The sequence below is a fragment of the Lissotriton vulgaris genome, chromosome 7 (genome assembly GCF_964263255.1).
Source record: "Lissotriton vulgaris chromosome 7, aLisVul1.2, whole genome shotgun sequence".
Lineage (NCBI taxonomy): Eukaryota > Metazoa > Chordata > Amphibia > Caudata > Salamandridae > Lissotriton > Lissotriton vulgaris.
The window spans coordinates 48021899-48042176 of record NC_141695.1 but is presented as its reverse complement, the minus strand read 5'-3'; the positions used below and the strand labels follow the sequence as shown (position 1 = coordinate 48042176).

General features: G+C 50.0%; 1 protein-coding gene across 1 annotated transcript; it reads left to right on the top strand.

Moving 5' to 3' along the window:
• Window positions 1–5798: 5798 nt before the first annotated feature.
• LOC147700689 (uncharacterized) lies at window positions 5799–11273 on the top strand. The gene is made up of 2 exons (XM_086929181.1): window positions 5799–7179; window positions 10624–11273. The coding sequence occupies exons 1-2, from the start codon at window positions 5799–5801 to the stop codon at window positions 11271–11273; spliced, it is 2031 nt and encodes a 676-aa protein (XP_086785307.1).
• The last annotated feature ends 9005 nt before the right edge of the window (window positions 11274–20278 follow it).

Here is a 20278-nt window from a genome sequence, read left to right as displayed (position 1 = left end):
GGAAACTCCGGCAGGGGAGAGGGGTGTAACTACCCCCCTTCCTGGTCCCACCCTTAGGGCAGGACCTAGTCATGTACCCACCCCTTTCTTTAGGATAAAGACCGGAGCGGGGACCCTTCCAAATTAGATCATCTTTGAATCAAGAATACTTTCTACGAAAGGACTTCGAGACTCTTCTCAAGATTTCTCCCTTGTGACTAAGGAGTAGTCACCCTGCATCCGCAGGCACCATCTAAGAACTCTGCGGTTTGCTGCAAGTCCTTCCTCAAGGATCCGACGGCCCAGCTCGACGAGAACCGGCTTCCCTGGCACCTCTGACCTCTACCCACGTCATCAGCTCAGCTGTGATCTGTGGGTGCGACGAGACCTCGAGGGACCGGCCATCATCAAAACCTGCACGCTTTCTTAACCAGCACGACCATCGAAGCAATTCTCTGGTGAGTGCTCTGGGGTCCGAGAAGCCCCGACCCTGAGCAGCTCCAGCACCGAAGTGCAGTCTCCCAGCATCTCCACGATCTGCGTGGGGCCCTTCTGCTCGCTGCTCAGCACGTTGTCTGGTCACTAGCCGCTGGCTTGTGCCCTTCCTTGACGACAACCGACAACCAACACTGCTGGTCTGGTTGCTCCAGACCGGCCCTTGCTCCCTTTTCCGAGAGGAGCACCCCGGACCCTCCTGGTCCATTCAAGACGCCATCTTAGGCCTACCACGTGGCCCTGAGATCTGCCAAGGCTTGTTGCCCCAATCCTGGGCCCAGCGACGCCGACAGCATCATCCTTCGTGGGACAGCTCGCACCTCCATCCTGGTCGCCGACAACGCCTCCTGGTCCGTGAGACTGCAGAGCCTAGCGTCGCCCACTCACCTGGTCGAGGTGACGGCCAACCGGTGCCCTCCTGGTACCCTCTGACTACTGGCTAGTAGTACGAACTTGGTCCCCTCTGCTTTCAGGTATCATCGATCTCTGATCCAGGCTTGGATCTCTACGAACTATTCATCACTGGTCGCCGGCCAGCAACTCCTTTTCTTCCGGCTCCTGGCTCGTCAGCGAAGACCCCGACGCCTGTAAGACTTGTGCAGCCGCAGCCCTCGTGGCTAGGTAACTTCGGCATTTCGGTGCCTGCATAGCCTCTTTACTCTAGGGTCCCGAGTCCCTCGCTTCCGACTTGCCTTATCGGGTCCGCCCGAGACCACTTAACTTTCCGTGTCCTCGGACACTTGTTTATTTGTGCACTTGAAGTATTTTCTAAGAGCTTTGGTTCTGTGCTTAGTACCCTGTCCTCATAAAGAGTACAGGGCTGTTGTGATTCTTAATAAATATACTGTTTATTTTCATAACACTTGTGTGGTGTCCTTTCACTTGGTGTTCAAGGGGTATGTGATGGTATTACAGCTGGCTTAACACGCCCTCTAGAGTTTAGCCCGAAGACTGCTCGTATCCACGCTACTAGGATAGCTGGTCTAAGGTTGACTTACAACCAATCACCATAAGGGTCGTTTGGAACGATACATAGTGGTCGCTAAAATAGCGAACGCTGCATATCGGGCCAACTTCTCACAAAAGGTCTCAAAATAAAGAGGTGATATCAGTGGATGTTGGGGTCCGAAAAACTGGAATTGGTTGATTCCTATGTATATCTCCGAATGACTTTTTAAAAAAACAGGCGAGATATAGAGCGTATTAAACTCTGAATGAGCAGGGCTGTTTCCCAGGCTTGCACACTGAATAGATTCTACAACATATTTGGGAGATGCGACTTTGACCATGTTTTGTCAGTATTTAGGGTTAACATTCCCCCTTCTCTGTCCTATGCTGCTGAGGTGTTGGCCATGAACCACTTTTTTCTTTTGATAAGGCCGAAGGTCGAATCCTGCGACAAATTTGTAACCTAAACTCTCTGGCTGTCCCCCAGTCCTTATGTCTTGAGTTTGGCTTACCCTCCTCATATATTTTATCTTTAGCAGCGGTTTTGAGGTAGGGCAAATGCCTCCTTTGGGGGGAAGAGGGTACAGAAGGGGCCACCTTGAAAGTGGATTTTTTTTTTAGCTGAAAGAACAATCAACATGGTTTAGGTGCTATGAGCGAGCAAAAAATTCACTTGGTCTTAGCTGGAATACTGACTCCCTTATGCCAAAGTCTGTACTGAGACTGACAATAAAGACGTCTGGCCAAAGATATTGCTTAAGCCAGCCCAAGTTGCACCAATGAGGTGGTTTGTGGGAGTGCATTTGGGAACAAAACACAGCCTTATTTAACTTGGAGCCTACCTCATGGGATTAGAAGGCTGATGCTCTTTGTGAGACTCTATTTATAGCCCTTAAGAGAAATTACCGGCATTTATGATAAACACCGGAAAGAGGGCAGAGTTTGCAAATGTTGCTGCTTACAAGTTCAAGATTTTAATCATGTCATATTTGTGTGCCCAGAGTTACAAAAGACTCAGGGTATTTTTCTAAGACCCTCATAAATCAAATTCAACATTCATTATGCCCATGAGGACCGTTTATTTTTGTGTCCCCACCAATTGAAATGGTTTGTCAAAGAATCTATCGATTTTTCTAAACTTTCCTGGTTTCATACTAGGACATTTTAACTTCATTTCTGATGTTGAAATATTTGATCTGTATTAATTCGATTGTATTTGCATCACTCTGGCTTTTTAGGAATACTCTGTTCTATTTCATTCCTTGTATGTTACACTTTGCACTTTGCTGACTATTTTATACTCTCTCGCATTTTGCATAGTATTTATGATAATAGATTTTAAGGAAGCAGCCTCACCCAAAGGAAAAAATGTTTACTGATAGAAAGAAATGCATTTCTTGTTTTATCTGTAGTGTGTAATTTTCTGGACCTCCGTAGTACTTCCATATCATAATAAACTTAAAACTTGCAAAACTTGCAAGGAATATTGAAAACAAAGGGACCATTTTCATAACATTTAGTGTAAGCATTCCATCCTGGTCACCTTCTAGACTCACTGAGCTTAAAAAAACACATATATGCCCCCACCCCCATTGGATTCAGGGACCTAAACCATGCAATGCTTCAGTTTCAGTAACTGTTGGTATAATTCTAGTTTTGGGAACTGTGCATTAAAAACCCATTTTTAATTTGGACTTTTTGGAAGGTAGAATCATGTGTCCTGAAATGAAATGAAATGAAATTGGGTTTTGTAAAGCGCGTTACTACCCAGAGGCCTCGTAGCGCTGTGGGACGGTGGGGTTAGGAGGCTGCTAGCTGACTTTAATGGAAAAGAAGTGTTTTCAGGCTTTTCCTAAACTTTTGAAGATCAGGTTCGCTGCGCAGTGTGGGTGGCAGGGAATTCCTGACTGAGGCCGCGTTCCATGAGAAGGAGCGTCCACCCCATCTAGCCCGTTTGATTTTCTTAGTTGAGGCCAAAAAAGCTGTGCTTGAGCGTAGTGATCTCGGCGGATGGTAGGGAGTAGCTAAATGTCAGTAAACAATCCCTCATTAGGTGCTTACACAGACAGGGCACTGCTCTGTGTCAGGTGTGAGTGGGAGCAACACCTGAAGCCCCCCCGCCCTAAGAAACCCGCCAACCACCACGGACCACGCAAGCAACCTGGGAATCATCCAGGACTCTGAGCTCAAAATGGACCACCAGATCAACTCTGTCTCGTCTTCCTGCTTCCACACTCTCTGCCTCCTTCGTAAGACCTTCAAATGGACACTCCTTGAACACCGAAAGGTCGTTACTCACGTCCTGGTCACCAGCAGACTCGAATACGGCAACGCACTCTACACCAGAATAAACAAAAACCTCACCTGCAAGCTACAGAACATCCAGAACTCTGCAGTAAGACTGGTCCTCAACCTACCAAGACACTGCCACATCTCCCAGCACCTGTGCACATTCCACTGGCTCCCCATTGAGGGGAGAATCCCCTTCAAGATACTCACCCTCGCACACAAAGCCCTCCACGGCACGGGACCAGCATACCTGAACAGCCGACTCAAATTCCACAGACCCCAAAGGACCCTACGATCAGCCCAGCTTTCCTACGCCGTGGTCCCCCGCACCAGAAAGACCAGATCGGGAGGCCGCTTCTTCTCCTTCCTCGCGGCCAAAGCATGGAACGCCCTTCCGCTCCACCTCAGACAGACAACATCGCTCCCCATCTTCGCAAGAAACCTCAAAACCTGGCTCTTGGACAGACCCCCTCCTTGATGGAATGGAACCTGCACCCCCCCACCCCTAGCGCCTTGAGACCCTTACGGATGAGCAGTCGAGCTTTACCAAACCACTGATTGATTGAGTTATACTGAAAACGCCTATCTATTGCATTCTAGTACTTATATTTTTGCATATCTGATGAGAAAAGGACACCACAAGTAGCAACATGCAAGTATCTTAAGTATCTTACAAAACTGAAGGGACACATTCTTTATCAGGGGTGAGTTGCTCATCTCATTCTTGTGAATCTAGCACGGATATGCCGTTGCCAGGGTTCTACCCCCCCCCCACCTCAATATGTTAGATTTAGTTCTGGGTGACTGTCAAGCTACAGATCGCATAGACGGCCTCAGTGACTGCTCGGACAGACACCATCACTTCTACCTCCTCAGCTGGACTGTCAGCTCACTCCCATCGCCCAGCATCACAGAAGGACCCATCAGGGCATAAAGGCAGCTGCAGGAGGGACAGGGTCAAAGCCACTGAAGCAGGTGCCGGCGGTGGCCCCTGCTCCGGTTCAAATTCATCGGACTGCATTCCACAAAATGCTCCTATTTACAAACTCAAAAGGGCTGCTAGCTGTAACCCAGGACAAGGACTTGATGAAATGCTGCCTTGGGTGGGTGGTCCTGTCATGGAGATACTGGCCCAGCTTAGCTCAGTGTCATAGCACGAGTCCTAAAAAGAGAAGTGGGGGGACGCTGTCACTGGAAGTGACGTCACGACAGGAAGTGACGTCACTAAAGTTGTCTCGTCCCAGAGGCCTAAGCGTGAAGTCCGAGTGAAGTCCAGCTGTTTGGCAGGGGGGACAGCGTCCCCCGGTAAAATAGGTGGGGGGACGCCGTCCACCCGCGTGGTACCCCGACCCGAGCCCTGCTCAGTGTGCAGCTTCACCACTGTCCACGCCAGGATGCCTCTCTGTGCAAGTTGAGGGCACCGTGTCTGCCCGCACAGCACCCCCAGGGGCAAGCAGTCAGTGTGTGCACTGACCAGCCTGCCCTCTGCCATCCTGGGTGAGTGTCCAGCATGTCACTCACTCAGCTCCTGCATTAGCTCGCTGCCTGTGAACGCACACACCCTTGAATTATTAACCACTTGCGCCAATAGAGAAGCAGGCCTGTTGACTTTGCCCTTGTTTGCTTGCATTCCAGAACGTTTAGTCGTTATTTTCCGTCGATACATTCGGATGGAAAACACCCCAGACGCTCATGTGCAATGTCTCCCTCGTGGGTCCATTTCCGGAGCAGCACAACCAGCAGCCAATCGGCAGGGTTGTAGTAATGCGTCACCGCTTCAGAGGACATTCCTTAGGGGGGACCCAGGGAGAGCCAGGCGCGAGCCGGTCTCTCCCTGGGCAGGTTCGCGCGAGGAACATTACCAGGTGGGGGCTGATTAGCAGAGGGATTAAAAGGGGAAGTCAGGCGGGCGGTTAGGAACTGCGTGGGCGGGAGGCGTGAAGGGAGGTTGTTTTGCGCTCGTGTTCCCACCTCTGTCCTGGGTTATGGAGGAAGCTGCGGAGGTCAGGAGGGCTGTCCAAATCCTTTGTGCGGCAGGGCGCGAGGACTTGTTGATGCCTGGTGTCCCGGCGGAAGCCTGGGTCGGCATGGCCCGCCCCCCTCGCAAAGCTTCGGAGGGCGTCGCCAGGGCTGTGGAGGCGTGTCTATCGCCGGGCCCGGAGGAAGAGGAGGACGGCGAGGCGGCCATGCCGGCAGACGGGCCTGGGCTTATTTTGCCCGCCGTGGAAGCAGAACCCCCGCCGTGTGACCCGGGCGCCCTCCAGCAGGTATGTTCATTACCGTTTTTCGATGCTGGTGCACGAGGGGCGCCCGGGGGGAGGCGGGGGCGTTCCGTGGGCCGGCTGGCTCCGCGCACAGGCGAATTTGCACTTGGGAAGTCGGGGAAGTTGCGGGGGGGCCCCAAGCCCAAGCGTGGGCGCAGCTTGGAGCAGCATGGGCGCTTGCACGACCCTCCACCTGCTTCGGTGCCCCCTGCCTTTTCCCCTCCGGTACCGCCTTTGGCAGAGGGGGTCTCCCCATATTTATGGCTTAACGGGCAGTGTTATCTGCTCTCCCCTGCATTGCCGGGGCCTGTTCCTGCCCCCCTCCCTAATGTGGGCACTCCCCCTTCGGTTGCTGCAGATGCCAGGCACCCCTGTGCCACGCTGACGTCGCCCACCCACCCTGAGGCCCTGCCCCCGGCTCCTGCTGTGGTTATGATGGGGGCTGCTCATACATTGCTGCCCCCTCCGGCCAAGGCTGCTCCAACTGGTGCTCCTGGCCCCCGGCCCCCCCCCCACAATTCCTTGACCCCGGGTGGTAGGGGTTTGTTGCGGAAGGGAGCGCCCCCGGCCACTGGCCAGTCACTGTTCCCGGTCCCCAGGGGTCGTCCAGGTGGGCTTCTGGGTGGCCCTGAGGCTGGGTCGGTGGGTGTCACTGCTCTGGCGTCGGGGGGTGATTGCGGTTCCACTGTGGGGGGCAATGTTTTTGGGGCTGTTTCTTTGTCTGGCTCGAGCGGCCGCAGTTTTCAATCTGCGCCATCGGCTGGGCGGCTGTTGGCTGTTTCTACGGGCCCGGGAACTGTCCCCACGGCTGTTTCCAGTGGTGGGCTTACAGGGGGGCTGTCTGGAGCGGACGGCTCTTCTACAGCTTTCAGTGCACATAGCTTTCAAAACATCGACTGGCAATTTTATGATGGGGGTATTGGTGATGGGGCTATGCCCAGTGGTAGTGCTCAAGTGGAATTTTCTGATGAAGCTTTCGGTGGGAGTTTTCATGATGATGAGTTGGAAGAGGGGGAATTGAGAGACAAAGATGTTGGGCTTTTGGCAGCACGGGCCCAGGGGGGTGGGTTGGGGCAACCCACTGTTTCTCGTGTTTTGCAGGAGTCTCGAGCGGACCATGCAGGTGTACGAGGGGCAGTGTGGCCTGGACCTTCTCAGAGGGATCGTGGGGCTGTCGCACAGCAGCCGGAGCAGTTACCGAGAGGTAAGGATGGGTGGTGGTCCGTGTGGCAACCTAGGGAGAGTCTCCCTGTTAAGAGTACAAGATCTATTGGTACGGGTGATGGGGTTGTGATTGAGCGAGTCGCTCTGGCACCGAGGCTTGAGCGGCCTGTACTTTCGAATGTTTCTAATGTGCAAGTTGCAAATGCAGTTTCTACAGCGGGGGTGGGCGGGGTGGATGCCACACGTGTCACGGAGGATAGTATCCTACCGAAAAAGTTGCCTTATTCTGGGGTGGGAATGCCTTTGGGGTCTCATTTATCTGAAAAAACGAAGAATTTGATATGGTCTGGGGCATTTGTGGATGTTTTTCGGCTTCTACATAGGGATGTTCAGGCAAAAGAAGGGTCAAAGGAGGAGGAATTAGAATTGGCTCGGAGGCCTCGTGTTCCGAAGTCCATAGAGAACTGGACTTCGGCCTTTCTTATTTATGCCAGCGTTTATTGTCAACGTCATCCTGAGAAAGCAATAGACATGTTTAAATATGCTGATGTTATACGCAAGGCTCACAGTTATTTTGGCGGCTTTGCTTTGTTGTCCTATGATGACGAATTCAGGGCGCGCATGAGCGCTTTCCCTGAGCGTTCGTGGGGTGAGGTGGATTCGGAGTTATGGTTGCAATGGATGGCATCGGCAAACCCCCCTGCTACGACCCACACAGCTAGCGGGCAGCCCGTGTATTATCGGCCCTTTTCAGCTCGCCCCGCTCAGTCTGGGGCGGGGGTTTGGGGCAGAGGTCAGTCAGCCGCTTCTGGCACATGCTGGCATTTTAACAGGGGTTCCTGTAACAGACCTGCTTGCAGGTACAAACACGAGTGTTCGCAGTGTGGAGGGAAGCATGCCCTCACCCAGTGTTTTCCCGGCCAGCGAGTGGGTGAGCAGGGACGAGGTTCAGGGGGTAGGGGGCAGCAACAACAGTCTGTTTACAAGGGCCCCTACTCCTATTAGGCAGGAGGTTCTCGATCTCTGGCTGGTGGACTATCCAGATTTTGAGGCCGCTAAGATTTTGTCTTGGGGTTTCAAAATTGGGTTCAGGATTGGGTATCAGGGACCCAGGGTGGGCAGGTGGTCGGACAATTTGAAGTCTGCGAAGGAGAGTCCCCATGTTGTGCGGAAGAAACTGGATGCTGAGCTTGCGGCTGGTAGGATTGCTGGTCCTTTTGTGAATTGTCCTCTGCCTGACTTGATTGTATCGCCCCTGGGTGTGGTGCCTAAGAAGGCGGAAGGGGAGTTTCGTCTTATCCATCACCTGTCCTGGCCCGAGGGTTCATCAATTAATGACTTTATTGATCCAGCTGACTCAACCGTCAATTATGCTTCGGTGGACGATGCCTTACGGCTCGTGCGCACGGCTGGTGTTGGGGCTTTGCTGGCAAAGAGCGACATTCAGTCGGCTTTCCGGCTATTGCCCATTCACCCTTGGGATTTCAGTCTGTTGGGAATGCATTTTGACAGTAGTTTCTACGTGGATAGGGTGTTGCCCATGGGCTGTTCAGTGTCATGCTCCCTTTTTGAAACTTTCAGTACCTTCCTGCAGTGGCGGTTCACTTTTGTTAGTGGCCACGCATTGGTCTGTCATTACCTTGATGATTTTCTTTTCATTGGGGAAGGTCGATCTGGGCAGTGTCAGTCGGCTTTAAACATCTTTCAGGCTCTAGCGGAGGAATTGGGGGTTCCATTGGCGCCGGACAAGACAGAGGGTCCCTGTACGTCCCTGACTTTCTTGGGGATCGAAATTGATACTCTCTCTATGGTGGCGAAATTGCCTGTGGCTAAAGTGAAGGAAATGTCCGCTTTCATACATCTGGTATTGGGGGAGCGGAAAGTTATTTTGAAAACTGTTCAGAAGTTGTTGGGTTACCTCAATTTTGCTTGCCGGGTTGTTCGGGCGGGCAGGACATTCTGCAGACGTCTCGGATTGTCCATGTCCGGAGCACGCCTTCCCCATCATAGGGTGCGCATTACCACCGCTGTGCGTGCCGATTTGACTGTCTGGCTCCGTTTCCTACAAGAGTTTAATGGCGTGTCCTTGTTTTTTGCGGATGAGGACATGATATGGCAAGTACAGTTGTTCACTGATGCATCAGGGGCTCACGGCTTCGGAATTTTTTGGGAAGGTCGATGGTGCGCGGCCGGCTGGCCGGCGCACTGGAAGGATCAGGGTCGCAGCATAGCGTTTCTGGAGCTTTTCCCGCTGCTGGTTGCTCTGCACCTATGGGGGGATGAGTTTCAGAATCGCTCAGTCTTGTTTCACGTAGACAATTTGGCAGTCGTGCACCTTGTCAATCACCAAAAGGCTCGTGATTTGCGGGTTTTGCGGCTCCTGCGCGCATTCATGCTGCGGTGTCTGCAATTAAACATTGTCTTTAAAGCACGGCATGTTCCTGGTACTTCTAATTGCATCGCTGATTCTTTGTCTCGCTTTCAGTGGTCCGAGTTCCGCAAGTTAGCTCCTGGGGCGGACCTGGAACCAACAGCGATCCCACAGTACGTATGGGACCTGGGGGATTGAGGGTCCACCACTTGGTAGAAAATTCAGTGGCTGAATCCACCAGGCGGGGTTATGTGAAAGCCTGGAATGAGTTTCTGCAGTTTGGTAAGGATGCGATGGGGCCGATTGGTGCGGGTTGGTCTGATGAACACTGTGTCTTGCAGTTTGTTTTACATCTGGCGGACAAAGGCTTATCGCCCACTACCATTTCTGGCAAATTGGCTGGGGTTTCTTTTTATGGGCAGCTTTGGTGGGGGAGGGATCCGGTTGGGGGGGTGTTGGTGCGTAAAGTTTTGAAAGGTTTGGCCAGGCTCCGGGCTGGTGGTCAGCAGCTCAGGCAGCCAGTGACTTTTGAGTTGCTCCAGTTGCTGTTGCCGGAATTGGAGGTGTGTTGTTATGATGCTTTGGAGTGTGCCAAATTTCGTTTGTGTTTTATTTGGTTGTTCTTTGGGGCATTTCGGGCATCAGAGTTGTTGGGGTTGCGGGGCAGGGTAGGTATGACCAGCAATGAGGTGGTGTTGGAAAGTGACAGAGTGCGGCTGTGGCTGCGGGCATCTAAAACCGACCAGATGGGGAGGGGTAAGTGGGTGTTCCTTGGTAGGAGTGGTGTCTCTGCATGTTGCCCGGTTGGGGAATGGGAAATGTTTGTGTCCTCTTCGCAGTTTCTCCAGGGGTCCATATTTTGTCATGCGGATGGTAGTCCCATAGTTGCATCTCAATTGTTGGCTGTTTTACGCAAGGTTTTGTTGCGCTTGGGGAAGGATCCTGTTCAATTTGGTACTCATTCTTTCCGAATTGGTGCGGCGACGGAGGCCGCTCGGTTGGGGTGGGACTGGTCCCAGATCCGACGAATTGGTCGTTGGCGTTCTAAGTGCTGTGAAAAGTATGTGAGGAAATAAGGCATTTTGGCTTGTCTAACATTTCTTTCTCTCCTAGGTCCCTGGCCATCAGTCGCCGGATGCAAACGAAGGGTGTGGATACTGGGGCACTCTTTTGTTAAAAGGGCAGCTTTAGCCGCTGCCAGTCAGCTCTGTGGGAGATCACTTGGTCTGAACAGTATGACACACGAAGTCTCCTGGCATGGAACAGGGGGAATGCGCTGGGGTGGGCTTTTTCCCGCCTTGGCTGCTCTGGTTTCGCAGTGTTTGGGGGGCCCTCCGGATCTCCTGGTGCTACACTTGGGAGAGAATGACTTGGTTTCTCTATCTGGGTTGACCTTGTTAAAATTAATGAAGCAGGACCTGGAAATCATCAGAACCACATGGGTAAGCACCATGCTTATATGGACTGAGTTTGTGCCTCGTGTGCAATGGCGTGGGGCGAGGAACCATTCTGCACTGGAAAAGGCTAGAAGGAAAGTGAACAGGACAATGCGCCCCTTTTGTCAACATTGGGGTATCTACAGTTTGGACCATTATCATTTAAAAGTATCTGAACATCATTTATTTTGTGAGGACGGTGTGCATCTCTCAGCTTTGGGCCTCTCTTTTTACCTCCTTGAACTCAGGGACTTGATTAGCAAGGTTCTTCAGGTACAGTTGTGGTGTGCTCCTTCCTTTCCTTTAGGTGGGGCAGGAAAACGCTAAAGGTTTTCCTGGGTGGCGGGTTTTTGTTAGTGGGGGTGGGCAGCCTGGAGCGGGTTGGCCATCCTGAAGGGTAGCATTGGGTAGGCTAGGGGTAGTAGGCAGGAGTTTGTTCGGGGTTTTGGGGATTTTGGTTTCGTAGGCTCACTGTAGAGTTGAATTATGTAAATAATAAATAAATAATGAATGTGTTTATGATATTTATGATGCACCTGTCCTAAAATAAAAGTGGCCTTTCTTGCTCCTAAAAGAAGGTGTGGACAATGTTTTCTTGCGCGAGGGGGGACCCAGGGAGAGCCAGGCGCGAGCCGGTCTCTCCCTGGGCAGGTTCGCGCGAGGAACATTACCAGGTGGGGGCTGATTAGCAGAGGGATTAAAAGGGGAAGTCAGGCGGGCGGTTAGGAACTGCGTGGGCGGGAGGCGTGAAGGGAGGTTGTTTTGCCCCACCCACCCTCCCTCTCTTTTTTCTTTATTTATTTCTGGGTTTTTTATTTTGCGGTGCTCTAGGCACTGTTTAGTTTAGGTAGGTTTGCCACTGTTAGGATGGGTGCCTTTGTTCTGTTGTAGGCGGGTTTTTGTTAGTGGGGGTGGGCAGCCTGGAGCGGGTTGGCCATCCTGAAGGGTAGCATTGGGTAGGCTAGGGGTAGTAGGCAGGAGTTTGTTCGGGGTTTTTGGGATTTTGGTTTCGTAGGCTCACTGTAGAGTTGAATTATGTAAATAATAAATAAATAATGAATGTGTTTATGATATTTATGATGCACCTGTCCTAAAATAAAAGTGGCCTTTCTTGCTCCTAAAAGAAGGTGTGGACAATGTTTTCTTGCGCGAATCTGCTTCTGCTGGCAGCGCCAACGACGGCGCCGCGCGCCACCCCTCTCGCACGTCATCACATTCTATAATTCAAACCAAAAATACTCACAACAACTTAGAACACTACATTTTCCAGGACACTACAAGGTTCCCCACAAAAATTAAAATGACGCGTTTGGTGTACGTTGTTTCTGCATTTGTTTCTCGAGTTGTGCTCACAATTGCAATGTGCACACAACCTCAAGGTGTCAGCCGCGGTGCCCAAACAACGACTCATTTAGATTGGATTTAGCACCAAGGTTGGAGTCTAAAGGAGTCCATGATTGTTATCCATGCACTTTGCAGCCTCCATTAGTTACAGCACCTGGACATCCTCCCCAACTCAAGGCACTATTTGCCACAATCCCAGCTCGAGGCGCTGTCAGTCTCCGAGAGAGCCTACTGACAGCCACAATACTACTCCCAGCAGTGTCAGATAAAGAGAGTTTAGAGTCTCAGCCAAAGTCTTGGCCTGACTGGTGTCCTAAGCGGTTGATCATCTGGAGCAGCGCTATCTTACCACCTTGCACAGAGGTAAGTGTTTGTTTGTCACAAGAACCTTCAAACCATGGCCGAAAATACAGCAGCATATGTTGATACTTCTAAATTAAGCAACAAAAACATCACACTACCACACACAAAGCAAGATACTAGTACACTTAAAACATAACAGCGCACATGATTTCAAAACTCTACACAACACAACGGTAGTACAGCCCAACTAAATCACGTTTCAATAATGCTGCACAGATGCATACCAGCATAACAAGAAGAGACACCACCACCAGAACAAAATTCGACACCATAAATAAACACAAACGTCCTTGTCACACGTTACCAGCTCCAGAACCCTGTTTTCATGATGCGGTGGTAAAGGGTGTCTGGCGTAAGCGCCGCCAAGGACAGGGAATCGCGCTGGTCAGAAATGCTCTGTGATCTGACTCCGCATCTTACACGGCCATTAAAGAGCCCGGATATAAAGGGTTCCTCCAATGTAGAAACCTCTAAACGTGCTATACCTTCAAGCAAACCTACGGAACATAAAAAAAGATGTTTCTTAAAGTCAGCAACAGGAACAAGTAACCACAGTGGCACAATTCAGCCAAAAGGCGAGCCGTATTGAATATCAACAAAAGGGCATATCTATTGGAACAGCCTCACACAGGGCTGCTCTAAGGCAGTAGGACTAGAGCTCGTGCACCTAGCACTGAGCCCAAGGGTGCTGCTGGATTTATAAAAAACCTATGAGTTCATTGTGTTTCCTGCATTTTTCAGGCAACAATAACATTTCAAGATAACTCTGGTCGTTACTTCTCCTGCTGGAGAGAGATCAGAGTTTTGTCAAATGGTAGTTTTGACTCATCAGAAAGAAGCACAGAGGGTTAATGTGCCTGCTGCAAATAACGCGTACCCTGCAGCTCACTGAACTGTATTTTATGTGGATAGTTGAATTTGAATTTGAATTGAATTTGAATTTGAATTTAAAATACTTATAAAGCGCTGCGTTCACCGTGCGGTTTCTTGGCGCTATGGAGACAAATTTAGCAGAAAGAAGCAGTAGATGCTGATGCAATGAAATGGGCGAAAGATGATTTACATAGAGAAGGCCTGCTTGAACAAGAAGGTTTTAAGATCTTTACGGAAGGAAGAGTAATGTTTAGCAGACCGTAAGTGGTTGGGGAGGGAATTCCAAAAAGTGGGAGCCAAAGTTGAAAAATTGGCCCCTCACCACTTTTTGCGTTTGTAACGTGGAATTTGCAGAAATGATTGGGATGATGAGCGAAGCTCTCTGGCAGGGACATACTCCCTAATCAAGGAGGTAATGAAAGCGGGAGCAGTACCCTGGCGGGCCTGAAAGACCATACAGCCAGTTTTAAAAAGGGATCGTTCCCTGGCAGGAAGCCAGTATAGCGCCTTTAGTAAGGGGGTTGAATAGTGGGAGCGGGAAAGGCCGTACACTAATCGGGCCGCCTGGTTCTGGACCATCTGGAGCTTCCGTAGACTGTACGCCGGGATGCCAGTGTACAGGGCATTGGCGTAATCCAGCCGGGCATAATCAGTTTAAGTGCCAGGGGGGAGAAGAAACGGGAAACAGTGCAAATAGTACGAAGAGTGAGAAAACATGAAGAAACAACAGAACTAATTTGTGAGTGTAGAGTGACATGATTGTTAATTTTGATACCTAAGGTCTTAACTGTGGAAGAAGGAGTGGGAGGGGGACCATAGGAAGAGGGCCAGAATAGAGAGTTCCAGGGACTGGAAGAACCACCAGTGAGAACCAGCTCGGTTTTGTCTGGGTTCAGCTTCAGATGGTTGTGGTTCATCCAGTCCCTGATAAAAATCATAATAGTCTGAAAATTAGAAACAGAGTAAGAAGAAGAAGAGAGGTTGAAAATGAGCTGGAGGTCATCCGCATAGTTGTATACGGTGACCTCCAGCTGCTGGAGTGCAAAGATTAGAGGATAGATATAAAGATTAAACAATAAAGGGGAAAGAAGAGAACCCTGGGGAACACCACAGGTGACCTTGAGTGGGGTGGCCGTGAGATCCCCCAACCGGTCCGCCTGGGTGCGGTCCCTCAGGAAGGACGAAAGCCAAACCAGGGCTGAGCCCTCGATTCCCGCCGCTCTGACACGTGAAAGCAAGATGGAGTGGTCCACCGTGTCAAAAGCGGCAAAGAGATCGAGGAGCACCAGGGCCTGGTGTTTGTTCTGGTCCATGCCCTCCCTGAAGTTGTCCAGGACCGACACCACGACGGACTCAGTGGAGTGCCTAGGACAGAAGCCAGCCTGACGAGACGCCAGGCCCGAATTTGCTTCTACATGGGCGCTGAGCACCGATGTTACATGGCGCTCAAGCACTTTGCCCAAATAGGGCAGTAGTGAAATGGGGCGATAGTTTGCTGGGGCGGAGGGATCCGCACCGGGCTTCTTCAAAATAGGCACTATTGTGGCTGATTTCAGTGCTGGGATCACAACCCCCTGGGCAAGGGAACTGTTAAGAAAAGTGATCGGGGGCTGGGTGCAAACAGAATAAATCTGTTGAAGAATACGTGCAGATGTCCGCCGGAGAGCCTGATTTGACCTTTAGGAGTATCTCCAGGAATACTTCTTCAGTAAGACGGGGAATCGAAGAAAGACAGCACTGGACAATAGGAGGGAAGGATTCGACAAAAGTAAGAGAGGGGGGTGGAAAGTTGGCCTTGATGATTGTAATTTTTTCCAAAAAGTACGAGTTTAACGAATCACACAGGGGCTGGGTGGAAGAAGGTTTAGGTGTGGCCCTGTCAGAGTAAGCTAGATCGTTAATTATTGTGAAGATCTCCCTAGATTTATTCTCTGCCACCAGAATTTTTGTTGAAAAGTAGGCAGTTTTAGCAACTAGTATTGCTTTTTTATAATCACTTAATAGTGTGGATTAGTGGATTTTTAGTAGAGGACAATAGTCCCTTCTCCATTGCCTCTCAGCCTGTCGAAGGGCCAGCTTTTGTTCCTTCAAGTCTTTACTAAACCACCGATTTGACTCCTTAGGTCGTCGAGTTGAAATCCGGCGTAGGGGGGGCTACCGAGCCGCAGCCTCCAGCGAGCCAGGTGTTGATAGCGGTGGCTTGTGATGAAGAAGATAAGCCTGTCAAGTTAGGTGAGGAGTTCAGGAGCAGGGAACACAGTGAGGGGAGATCAACACGATTCCAGTTCTGTGCCCAGAAGTTTTTGGCGAGCGGGACCTTAGTGACAGGTTTAAGGAGAAGGGAGAAGGAGATTAGGGCATGGTCTGACCAGGGACATGGGGATACAGACATGGAGGAAACGGAAAGATTGAGAGACCAGACCTGGTCTAATATATGACCGTGTATGTGTGTCGGAACATGTATGTGAGGGACAAAATTCAGGGATTGGAGTGATTCAGTGAACTGTTTGGAGGAAGTACGCTCAAGGGGGTCCGAGGGCCAGTAATTGAAATCGCCTAGCACTAGGACTGAGGCATAATTGACCGCCAAGGTGGCCAATAAGTCCTGAAGGGCTGGCATAAACAAAGGTGAAGACTGGGGCGGACGGTACATTAGGAGACAGGTGAGCGGGGGAGAAAAAGTAAGAGAGCGGACCACAAGATGCTCAGTGGGGGTAATGAGGGGGGAAGATAGTTCAGTGGGCTACTGCTTGAAGAGATCCTTTTGTTACTTGCAGTTGATAAATTATAGTCCTAATATACCAGGGTGACATACAAACTGTCATCAAAGATATGTTGCAAACTGCATGGCATAGCTTGGACAGTTATGTTTTTCCCAGTCTTTTACTATCCTAATCTTGATAAAAAGGGCTTGTTATGTTAGGAGTACCTTCTTCTTAGTAAACCCAACCTAGACCACCATGGTAGATTTTAAATCCTGAGTCTGTGCTTCTCCAGACGAAACACTCTTAAAATATACTGCGTACTAGTATGGGTGACGTGATTTCTAAACCTTGTAATCCTCATTTCATATGCCACAGTTCCTATAGACTGATTTACACATGTATTTATTCATTAATTTTGTTATCTGTTTTTATATAGTGCAGACGTTACCCTTAGGTGTCAAAGTGCTTTACAATACAACCAGTTACATTTCTGTTAGTTACATAACTGGTTAGTACAGAGTACATGAATTACATAAAAGGTACAAACAGATAAAATCTAAGTTCTAATAAGAATGGTAGTAAATACATAAGTCTACTACAGATACAAGTGGTTAGAGTTACATATACACAAGTTGCAAATTCACTCAATGTTACATTTTAAGAAAAGTTGAGGGGATTAGGGTTGGACAAATATATATTACATATTTGCATAGCAGGATCTTCTTGCCATTGCTGGGGTTATTGCTTTCAGCTGGGCCCTCAGGGTGTTCTTGATCTTGGGTCTGGAGGGATGGTGATGTCCAGATGTCCACCATGCTTGTTGGGGCAGCAGGTTGACCCTGTCCCATCATCTCCCTCGGTCCTCGTCCAGTGGCGGCTGGTGACATTTGAACCTGGTGGAGCGGAAAACGATTTCCGCACTGTAGCTCGCGAGCGCGGCGCGCGTGCCAGAACACCCCCGGCCACCCCCCCGTTCCCCCCCCCTGAGAAAAATGTGAAAATCGAGTGGACAAATGGTACATTTGCAAGCAATTTTGAGAAGGAAGGAAGGTTAATAAAGAAATTGTGAAAGTGCAGTTATGACAGTAATAAAGAGATGTCATACAACATAGGTAGCTACTTGCTTATCAATATGTGGCTTCATAACAGACTTTGAGATACAATGCATTTCTGACTACCTCACAGAGGTTTTTTATTTAAAAACAAGTAAACAGATTGCAAACTAGCAGAATTCACCATATAGTTACTTTTTGTAATTAAAATCAACACGTCTGGCCTTTCTTTTGCCATCGAATTCTCTCCCAATGCGTGCTTCACCGGCATTCTCATCTATCGCCCTCCCGGCCCCATAGGACAATTCAATACATCCCTGCTCTCTGTGACCTCCCAGTCGGTTGTCTCCCCCTCCAACTTATCCCTACTCGGAGACTTCAACATTCACTTCGACAACCCACTAGACCCTTTGGCACAAGAGACCCAGTCAAGCTTGGCCGCATGTCAACTCGAGCAACGAGTTCCATCTACCACACACGAAAAGGGACACCTGCTGGACCCAATCTTCAGCAACTGCGACCAGCTTAAAGTGGGCAACATAACCAGACTTCCTTGGTCAGACCACTTTTTAATAGCCTTCAACTGGACCACGAGTAAACCACCCTCCTCCTTATTTACCATAAGAAAAACTCATAACTGGTCTAAACTCCCCATTGACAACTGGGCACAAGCTCTATGTACCACGAGACCCTCCCTCTCCCTAGACCCAACCTCCAACAATAAAAAATACGAAGAATGGATAACCACCTCTCTGGACCAGGTCCTCACAGAACACGCACCAAAATCTAAGAGGCACAGCAAAACAGCTCCCTGGTACACAGAAGAGCTTAGGAACCATAAACGTCTCTGTAAAAGACAGGAGAGAAAGTGGCGCACTTCATACAACCCTGAAGAAAAAGCCACCTACAGGGAAATGATCAGGAACTATAAATTGGCTATCAAATCTTCACAAGCTGCCTTCTACAATCTTAAAATAACCAGGGCAAAATCCAAATCCAAAGAAATCTACTGCATAGTCAACTCCCTGATCAAACCCCCGCCTCCGATCACAGATAACAACAATTCACCGACTAAATGCAATGATCTGGCGGAATTCTTCTTCCAAAAAATCAATAAAATTTATCTCTCCTTTCCCAATCCTTCCACTGACTCCCCTGGCCAAAACCCGCACCTGACTTCAAACTCGACCAAGTGCTTGGAGTCTTTTCCCCTGATAACACTGGAAACCGTACAGACACTGGCACAACAAATAAAATCCGGTTCCCCGTTCGACCCTGCCCCCCCAGGCTCACTAAACCTTGCCAGCACTGCTATTTTCCCCACGCTCCTGGAGCTCATGAACTCCTCCAAAACCAGTAGGACGGTTCCCTCAACATGGAAGCATGCTATGGTGCGGGCCCTACTGAAAAAACCTTCCCTCGACCCGGCCAACCCCAGTAATTATCGTCCGATCTCGTTACTCCCTTGGGCATCGAAAATTCTGGAGAAACATGTCAATACCACTCTGACAATGTTTTTCGAGGAAAACCACCTCCTCGACTCCTCCCAAACAGGTTTTCGTACCAAACATGGGACAGAGACGGCTTTACTGGCTGTGACTAAGGAGGCAAGACGGCTCCTGGATCGAGGAGGATCAGTGGCAGTGATCCTCCTCGATCTAAGTGCCGCATTTGATACGGTACATCACAAAATCTTGCTAACCCGCCTTGCCGACTTAGGAGTGACCGGAGATGCCCTGATATGGTTCAACTCTTTTCTATCAAACAGAACCTTTCAGGTCTTCAACGGCACGTCCCGCTCATCCACTCGTCCCCTGGGATGCGGAGTCCCCCAGGGCTCCTCTTTAAGCCCCACGCTCTTCACGCTTACATGAGACCACTGGCTGAGGTTGTTCGTCCGCATGGTGTAAAGATCATCTCCTATGTGGACGACACCCAGCTAGTGGTCTCCCTGGCAGGGAAGAGCGGCCTCCAGGCGCCACCAGACCTAGCGGCCTGTCTGGAGGACGTAAAGAAGTGGATGATGAGCTCATGCCTGAAGTTAAACGACGATAAAACTGAGCTGATGATCCTGGGCACAGCCTCCCCCGTCTCCATAGAGCTGATCTGGCCACCAAGCATGGGAGTGGCCCCACCCCCCAGAGACAACATCAAAAGCTTAGGTGTCTGCCTTGACAAGTATCTGAGCCTTAACACACAGGCCACTAAGATCTCAGCCACCTGTTTTGGCCTCCTTAGAGTGATCAAGAAAGTCCTGCCCCTCCTCTGTATCGAGGCCAAACAGATAATTATACAGGGCCTTATCGAATCTCGTTTGGATTTTAATAACCCCCTATACTTGGGAGCCCCGGAGTATACCCTACAGAAGCTCCAACGCACCCAGAACTGTGCTGCCAGAGCGCTGCTGGGAATCCCGCGGAGGACCTCAGTGAGAACCAGCCTAAAGACCCTGCACTGGCTACCTGTCAGGGACAGAGTAAAATTTAAATGGCTCTGTATCGCCCACCAGACATTCTGGGAAACTGGCCCAGACATCAATCGGCCTTTGATTTCTCCCTACAGGCCCAACAATTCCCTCCGCTCCTCCACAGCATTTCTGGCCGAGATCCCCAGAATTTGCAGAGCCAGAGCAGGAGGACGCTCCTTCTCGTATAACGTTGCCAAACTCTGGAACTCCCTCCCTCTGCAGCTGAGGAATAACCCCAATCTGACTACTTTCCGTAAACAGCTAAAAACACTGCTGTTTAATGCCTAACATAGTAACCTCACGAGGGCTCCTTCTGTTTTTAGCGCCCGGACGCCTCAGGGCAGCTGCAGCGCTCTACAAGTCACATTTTCATTTCATTTCATTTCATTTCATAAACTGCAGTGTGTGAAATGCAGAATGCTAAGTGCAAATAATGCATAGTACATTTTTATAAATGCCACCTTCAAGAATAGCAGCATGCATACACAACATATACCAGGATTATATGTCTAAGAAACATGACCAGAT

Bases quoted from the DNA above. Each gene is read 5' to 3' on its own strand.
- LOC147700689 (XM_086929181.1), top strand. From the start codon at position 5,799: ATGGCCCGCCCCCCTCGCAAAGCTTCGGAGGGCGTCGCCAGGGCTGTG. The intron at 7,180-10,623 runs GTAAGGATGGGT...TTTCTCTCCTAG, and splicing joins GCCGGAGCAGTTACCGAGAG to GTCCCTGGCCATCAGTCGCC.